This window comes from Dermacentor albipictus, chromosome 7, assembly GCF_038994185.2.
Source record: "Dermacentor albipictus isolate Rhodes 1998 colony chromosome 7, USDA_Dalb.pri_finalv2, whole genome shotgun sequence".
Classification (NCBI taxonomy): Eukaryota; Metazoa; Arthropoda; class Arachnida; order Ixodida; family Ixodidae; genus Dermacentor; species Dermacentor albipictus.
Window position 1 is genome coordinate 59577434 of NC_091827.1, and position 8539 is coordinate 59585972.

Sequence of the window (8539 nt, forward strand, 5' to 3'; positions counted from 1 at the left end):
AAGTCCGATGCCGCTCATCATGCCAGCGTTCCCATACTGCCCCTCCCTCTGCGAACGGGCAGACGGGACTGGCCCACCTCCAGTCGGTGCGGTGATTTCGGTACCAAATTCTTCGCCTCAATATATCGCGAAATGAAAACGCTTATCGAACTGCGCTCAAACTTCGCATTTGGGAGTGTCGTAATGGTCGGACATTTTTCCCCTTCTTCCATTTTCCCCAAATAAACATAGTCAATGAATGAATGAGTGACTCAATGAATGAATTCATGCATGCATGAATAAATAAATAAAATAATTAATTAATTAATTAATCGATGAATCGAATATCGCTCACGGCCAACGCCGCCGACGCCGACGCCGACGCCGACGACACCGGCTTTCCTGCGACACGAGCTCCTTAACGCTGTCGCGTGAAAACTATTTCCTTGCGAGCGCGAGCTGTCTGCAAGGGGGCAGACGACCACCACGAAGAAGAAGAAGAAGAGGCATCCACAAGATGGCCGCTGTCGAGCCACTTCTGGACCGCGCCGTCCGCTCCGTTCGCGCTCGGCTCTCGCACCCTCGCGTGTGGAGCCTGCAAGAGCTGTGCCGGCGCTGCCTCGTGTCAGCGCGTTCGCTGCCCGAGTGGAAGGCGCTGACGCGAAACTTCGCCGAGCGTGTCAGGCGCCGGGCCTGCCTCTTCTCGATCGTGCACTTCAGCGGCTGCGGCGTCAACTTCTGCCTGCAGCGCTACTTCTCCGAGTCCGACCACCACTCCTACTGGATCAGCTGCACGCTGGACCGGAAGTCCTACATGGCGGTCAGGTGCGTCGCCGCGATCTACAGGTTCTTGGTTGCGCGACACAAGTTAAACGCCTACAGAACGGCGCAGTGATCCTCCTACCGCAATAATAAAAGTGCTTTCGTCTATAGGTAAAAAAAAAAAAATGTGGGGTTCAACGTGCCAAAACCACGATGTGATTATGAGGCACGCAGTAGGGGAGGGGACTCCGGAAGTTTTGATCACCTGTGGTTCTTTTTTACCTGCACCTAAATCTAAAAGTACATGGTTGTTTTCGCCCGCATTGAAATGCGGCCACCGTGGCCGGGATTCGATCCCGCGACCTCGTGCTTAACAGCCCAACACCATAGCCACTACGCAACCACGGCGGGTAGTCTATAGGTAGTCGCGAGATAAAATAAAATTAAATACTAGACAGTAATGGTGCGCTGAGGCGACATGCCCTTCCCGCCACATTCGCCTCCCGTTGCTTCGCACTATAGCGCCCGCAAGCGACGTTCATGTCCGGCCTTCCCGTGGCTGATTACAACCGTGACGACTGCTCATGCGACCTAAAATATTAACTTGCTTTGCTCTCTGTGTCTCGTTCCGTATCGAAGCCGAGGGCCTACGCACCTTTTAAGGGGAACAACTTTCTTTGATTCTTTCGGCTGTTTTCATTGTTGGGCGGTGGTCTGTGATGGCCGATGGTCGTGGTTGGATTCGACAAGAAAACGTTCGTTTATTCGTTCACTCTCTCTCAGACTCTCGCTTTATCTCGCTTTGTGTCTCCCTCGTTCGTTCGTTCGGGCTATTCACTTATGTTGACAATTATCGTCGACAAATTTCTTTGTCTGAACAAATTTTCTTTGGTCCCAACGCCCACCATTGCCAGCTCGGCTGCCTTTCCTTCGTGTACTTTTCGCTGCACAGCACATTTCGAGAGCCTGTTTTACCCTCTGCATTTTGCGGGAATTGCCCCAGTTGTTCGCGCAGCTGCTGGCTATTGAAGCGCTGTAGGCTCAATCAGCGCCTCCTATATCGCAGGCCTGTGCTCTCTGCGTTATGACATTATGCTACATGGCCCGAAATTTCCATTGCCAAGCCTGGAGTGTCGAAAGCCGTGACGCCAGAATCGCCAAAGCTTACTTGGGAACGTTCCCATTTGATTCTATGGCAATCGGGCAAAGTGGCATGACGTCATGAATCGAATGCCCTGGCCTTGTGCTATCCAGGACGCGTTAGCTCAACGCGTGTGACGCGGAAGCGCCACACGTATTGCGTCATTGCATGGGCGGGCCACGAGGCTTCTTGGAAATGGGCACCCCGGCTTCTGTTTGAATTTTCATTTGTTTTCGAGGGCATGTACATCGGCGCAATACCTTGAGCACTCTCTCTTTACCGCGTGATCAACGCAGCACGCTAAGTTTGCTTGCGCTGCCGAAACGTGAGGGGCCGTTACAATCGGACCTTACAAAATAGCAGACAGGGTGGTTGGTTCGGATATTAAACGACGAAAAAGTTGACGCTATAGATGTTGTTCCATATGTACAGAGCGACAAGAGAAAATGGTCAAAAACCAAACACACAAGTGAGAGCCCACTAGGAGCATAACACTACAACTGAGAAGTATGCACCACGCGTCAACTGGATCGTTCGGTTGCCTAGGTCAGTGAAGAAGAGGGAGGCTAACGTGTTTTGGGAGAAATTATCGAGAAATATGTAAAACATTTTCAACAGTGAGTCTTTTTTTTGCGTGCGTCGGCAGATTGCACAGAATATCTATATTTAGAGCACGATATGAAACGCAATCCACGCACCTATCCGAGCACCCACTATATCAATTAACTCGACCTGTATTTGGTTATGTATATGCGAGAACAAACTCCCACTTTCTTTTTTTCTCTCGATCACATCATACAACGCTCATTAGAAGAACCGGCGCTGCGCTGTTAATGATCAAAGTGCCCTACGTGTTAGTAACCTAGTCACCTTCACGGCCACGTGATTCACATTTTATCGATTTTATCATTTGAATGATAGCTGTAAGATGACGCAACGGGGTTCTAAGAGAAGAGAAATACAGTTAAGAGCATTAGATAATCGGAAGACCGACGAGATTAGGAAGTTTGCCGATGTATGATGGAATGTAGGGTAACGCTCGACAGAGGACATTTCTGGGAGAAACCTTCATACAGCAGTACATGGGCACAAATAGCTCGGCTACTGATGATGATGATGATAACGGGCGAAGAAGCCGTTACATGAGAGTATGAGGATAACACTGCTCTTTGCATTTTAGCATACAACGCAATGCTCATCAGAGAAGCAGCTACAGACTTGAGGAGCATTTTGAAAACACGCCTTCAAAGACGTTGTGGAACAAGGCAGTAAAGATCAGTATGTTAGCAGGAACGCTAGACAAAATGAAAAAAAAAAAGCGCGGAGGACGCTCAAGCTTCACCTTTGAAAGTGGAATGCGATAGCGTTCAAATATTCCTGACTGCTTCTCACGCTTCCCGGCAACTGCCGCTTATGTAACCGCAATTTTTGCCGGGAAAGGCTGGCGGCGATCGCGGTGCACGAAGCCGAGCTTTCTGGTTGGAACGCGACCTCTTGCATGAGCCCGGAGGTAGCGCACAGCCGCGCCGAAAAAGCTACACCATTTTTATGTTTCGGTTATTGTTCCGCGGTTTTAACATTTGTCCGAAAAAATCTCGCGGGCTGTCGTTCTCAAAATTACGAGGAATAACTTGGTCAAGAATGTAAGACAAGGTATGACCCACTTTATTTTAGAATGGTGTGGCAGTATAACCCACATATACCGCATGTCATACAGCAGAGCGTGGCGTATTACATATACCTAAATATATACGGGAATTTTCGCTCACGGACAACTCCGCCGAAGCCGACGCCGGGTTTTCTGCGACACGGAGCCCTTGACGCTATCGCGTTAAACACGAAACAGACGGCGACGTGCCCTTCTACACAGGAAATCGGCTGCTAGCTGGTATAGACTGAATTGTAGGTCATAAAAAGCCGGTCATCGAAAGATTTTGGATCGCACAGCGAAGGGCGCCATTTCGCTGTCCTTCCGGGAGACAGGGCGTCGAACCGCAACGCGGACAGGCTGCTCGAGGACGACGACCTGTGGCACTGGGCTCGGCTCGACCACCCGCACGTGCTCTCGGTGCTGGCGGTGGCGTGCAACGCGCCCGGCGTCCAGGTCTACCTGGTCACCCCGTCGCCCGACGACGGCCTCGAGCACTTCGCCGGCATCCTGGCCGTCAGGGACCTGTGCGTGCGCGAGCTGCAGCTGTGGAAGTTCCTGCGCCAGCTGTGCTCGGCCCTCATCTACCTCCGAGGTCGGCGTACGTGAGCGCGCGGACGGCCTTGCACGCCCGAACGTTGATAGTATTTGGCGGGCTTAAGAGGAAGCTTTAGCTCGGGCCCAACTCCGACGCGGCCTATTCAAGTACATGTAAAACGCAAAAACGTTTTTATGAGATAACCCCTGGACCGATTTTGATGAAATTTGTTGCATTTGAAAGAGAAAGTTAAATTCTAGTGACTGTTGAAAGCGCAATTTCGATTTAGGGCTTGAATTTCCTTAAAACGATTTTCAAATATTTGACCCTTTGAAAAAAATAGAAGCACGAAGTTTACAAATTCATAGCTCTGCATCAAGAACTGCTATCGCTGTTCTGTAAACGGCATCCATTAGATCATTCAAAGCGGACAAATTCAATATGTCATTTTACATCTTACGTGAATTTGTTACGTTGGTTACAACGGTTTTGCAAAAGTTGTACTTCCCTAAGATTAAAGTTTTTTTATATTAATGTGTAACATATCAATTTTGTCCGCTTTAGATGTACTATTACATGCAATTCACAGAATTGTATTGTCATTTTTAGTGGTTGAGTTACAGATTTGTAAACTTGATAGTTTCGTTTTTTGAAAGTTTTCGATTTTTGCCAATTTTTAATAAAGAATTGACGACCTAACTAAAAAATTCGAAACCAACAGTCACTAGATTTTAAGTTTGTCTTTTATACGCAACAAACCTCGTCAAATTTGGTGCAGTGGTTGCCGAGAAAAACGAATTCTCCTTTTACATATATTTAGATAGGAGCACTCGAGCTAAAGCTTCCTCTTAAGGGCAGAGGCTTAGCTCGCGGAAGCCCCTATCTATACACGCGAGAACGAAGAAATAGACTTGCTGGGCGTTCACAGCACCGGTTGTGATGGGAATTGCTGAACTTCTAATAAAGTCAATGCTTTAGTAGTTGCAAGGAGTGAATCTTAAGTTATTCGACAGATTTCTTAAATAAACATATTTGCAATTTTCATAGTTTCGCTTAGCAGTCCTGAGGTGCGATTCACGTATTTCGTATGACTAACAAACTAAACGCAACTCGTTTTTTCTGGCCCCACTGTTTCATTCCTACTTACTGGTTGAACTACAATCGCGACCGCATCTTCTAGAAGCACAATCACCACTGCTACCGCCATAGCTGCTTCTGCTTCTATTGCTACTGCTATCGCTATTATTGTAGTACAATAACTGGTGTTAGTAATAACACTGTAGTGAAAAGATGGAGTACATCAGCAAATGGCAATCTTTTTTCTTGACCAAATGAAAATAAAAGGGAATTAGCGATAAACATTGACATCACAATTATCTAAACTTCATCTATCAACACATCTAAAGCGGACGTATTGTGTTATGCACAGCTGTGAAAGATACCATCAATTCCCGCTTCAGGACTTTTCAAACTCTCTTGAACACTGTAACAATTCTAGCGAAGTTCTAAACTCAGCCGCCACGGTTGCTTAGTGGCTATGGTGTTGGGCTGTTAAGCACGAGGTCGCGGGATCGAATCCTATAGCCACCGCGGCCGCATTTCGATGGGGGAGAAATGCGAAAACACCTGTGTGCTTAGACCCCAGGTGGTCCAAATTTCCGGAGTCCCACACTACGCCGTGCCTTGTGATCAGATCGTGGTTTTGGCACGTAAAACCCCATGCTTCTTTTTTAAAGTTGTAAGCTCATGAATTTGTCCTCTTGAGATGCTCTAGCAGATTCAGTTTAAATAGCTGTGATATGTGTCTTCTATGCAGAGTTAGAGATTTGTAAACTTCATGCTTCAGCCTTCTTTTCACTAACTTCCGGCAACGTATGCAAAATCTGTGACTTGCAGAGGCTCAAGCGCAGCTCTCTCTCTTAAACGGAACGAATTTCCTTCGTATCAGTCAAGCGGTTCTGTGATGAGAGCCTTTCTACGTTGAACGTGTATTCCAATAGGGCCATTAGAATAGGCGAGCCTGCTCGGAAAAACATTTTTATGTAGCATTATTGAACAACAGAAAGCTGCATGGGGAGTTTTTCATGCCATTCTACAATTTTCCCACTGATGCTTCCGTCTAATTTTAACGTTCGACAACTTGATAAATTATTTAAGGCTAATTATGTATTTGGACGGAATGCAAAAAGACAATATACTCTAAGCGACAGCAAACAACCTTACCTTGGTTCTTTCCAGCTACGTGGCATTCGCATATTTTTAAAACTTGGTGCACAATAGCTGGAACAACCTGTGCAGTGGGTCGGCTTATGCATTCATGTGTGTCAAACGTAAGCATGTGCCGGTTCACCACGCAATGACGAACTCGATCAAACGATAAATGGTGTCTAAATATCCTCATTGCAACAAATACGCGCCTTCGGGGGCATAATTCCTTTATTAAAGGAAGCCTTTCTTTTTCACTCCGGGTTGTGGCGCTTGTGCTCGGTCGGGTTCTCGCGCTTTAAACGGGGCCGACCCCAGAAAACCATGCAATAGCGAACTGTGCCGATCCTGAAGACTGTATATAGCGAAAAGCGTCCCAATGAAATGTGACATAACTATAGGGAATGGGCCGAGGGGGCTGCGAAGGTGTGAGAGGAGGACTGTGGTTAGGGAGGATGGCGAGGGAAAGTCGCGTGCTGAAGTCTCAGTTGAGCGAAATTGCAGCGAGTTCCAAGGAAAACCTATAGCGCTGTCTTCGACAATCTTTATGGACGGTTTCCGCCGCGATATTTAAACGCTGGTTCCATTTTATTCGTTTTATTTATTTGATCATTGGTGCTTTACAGAGGTACGCAGGCGGTCTAGGAGGTCTAGCGGAAACCAAAAGAAAGGAGCAAGCTTGCCTCCTACTTTAATGAAAAACAAAAACAAAAGAGAGAATCATACAGTGCGACGCTATCTCACAGCATATAGTAAAACATAACAAACTGTAATACAAATAACAATAGGGAAGAGGTTTATAAGGAAGAGCGCAAATTGGCTAACGGCCATCTTGAAACGGAAGGGATCAGTGAGAAAGACAACACGATGCAGTCTCTGACTTTGGGACCCTTGTCTGTATACCATTTCTTGTAACGAATTGTTGTGAACGAGTAACAAACTGAAACTGAAATTCTCCGACGAATGACGATGCCCTCGCACCGCGTCCTCCCTCTGTGCAAGGCCAGGGCCTGGCGGTGGAGCCGTTCGACTTCTTCAACGTGTACCTGCGCCGCGCCGACCTGGTGCTCAACAACGGGCTCGCGTGGAACCGCCGCCGCTTCGAGATCACCTCGCTGCCGGGGTCGCTGTGGTCGCTGCTGCTGCGGCCGGAGGACGACTTCGCCGCCGTCTACGCGGCCGTCTCGACCGCCGAGCGCGAGGCCCGCGCCTTCTCGGTCGCCGTGGTCGTGGCCCAGCTCGTGGCCCTGGCCGTGGGCGACGACGCGGCCCGACGTTGGCGCGGTTCCACTTCGGGAGGCCCCCGGGCCGCGCACCACATCTACGGCGTCGAGCTGGTCGCGGCGCCGTGCTCGTACGGCCCGCAGCTGGTGTCCACGCTGGCCGAGATGTTCCGCAGTCCCCAGCCCGCGCTGGAAGCGGTCCGGGACAGGGCCGGCGTGATGTATGCGTCCATGGCGTCGCTGGACGCCCATTGCTGAAGAGCCGGACGCTCTGGAGCGCGATTTTTGTGTGAGACGAATTGATCGTACGGAAATATACGGCGCAGCCGTCTTTTGGTGCGCCGAACGTAAGGAGCGGTGTCGATGCTGGCGTTCCGCCTTCAGGAATGCCGTATAATTTTGCTACAGCAACAGAATTTGGCGAGTCTCAGAATATGAGGGATCGGCGTTAAGTAAAGCTTTTTTTGTGATGTTCGCGCGGACGTAGGGCTAATGGCCGGATTGTTGGTACAAATGAGGCGAAATAAATGATTTTAGGTTCTTCTCTGTAGCTGACTTCTCCGATTTCCTGTGGTCGACTTCTTTATTTCATTGCTGCCTAACGCTCTTAGCTCACTGCATGGCGTGCTGTAGTAGTAGTAGGAGTAATAATAGATGATGCTGTCTTCGTTATCGTTGTTTTCGTTGTTGTGCTAGTTGTCTTCGTCGTCGCCTCAAAACATGTAGGATACCTACTAAAGGGATTGTACACACTTGTGGTAATGTACACTACACGCAAGAAAAGAGTAAAAAAAAACAATCGTAAACACTGCGTAACATTTACAATGAAAGTGCTCCCGGATTCTTTGCATTAAGTACAAATAATTCACTATACTGTACCGGTCGCTACACTTTTTCATTCCACCTCATGTTAGGTAAATTTTTTTTGCCGATGCCTGGACACTGTGGACTAGCACTTAATGCGATCGCACACAATTCGGCAAAGGCAGCGGTTGCTGGGACCGCAGGCTTCTTTATGCCGAACCTTGCCCTGCTGGCGGTGA

The 8539-nt window shown here is 48.4% G+C and overlaps 1 protein-coding gene across 5 annotated transcripts; it reads left to right on the forward strand.

Annotated features, from left to right (window-relative positions):
- The first annotated feature begins 480 nt into the window (after nt 1-480).
- LOC135912689 (uncharacterized) lies at nt 481-8060 on the forward strand. Of its 5 annotated transcripts, none has more exons than XM_065445206.1 (3): nt 481-804; nt 3830-4131; nt 7276-8060. In XM_065445206.1, the coding sequence occupies exons 1-3, from the start codon at nt 497-499 to the stop codon at nt 7752-7754; spliced, it is 1089 nt and encodes a 362-aa protein (XP_065301278.1). In that variant the 5' UTR covers nt 481-496; the 3' UTR covers nt 7755-8060. The 5 variants fall into 5 exon arrangements, with proteins under 5 accessions (XP_065301278.1, XP_065301276.1, XP_065301280.1 ...); XM_065445204.1 differs by having other exon boundaries at nt 7281-8060; XM_065445208.1 differs by having other exon boundaries at nt 3830-4125.
- The last annotated feature ends 479 nt before the right edge of the window (nt 8061-8539 follow it).

Excerpts from the sequence above, each read along its gene's own strand:
- LOC135912689 (XM_065445204.1), top strand. The coding sequence starts at position 497 with ATGGCCGCTGTCGAGCCACTTCTGGACCGCGCCGTCCGCTCCGTTCGC. Across the intron at positions 805-3,829 it reads AAGTCCTACATGGCGGTCAG|CGAAGGGCGCCATTTCGCTG; the intron begins GTGCGTCGCCGC and ends TGGATCGCACAG. Across the intron at positions 4,132-7,280 it reads CATCTACCTCCGAGGTCGGC|GGCCTGGCGGTGGAGCCGTT; the intron begins GTACGTGAGCGC and ends GTGCAAGGCCAG.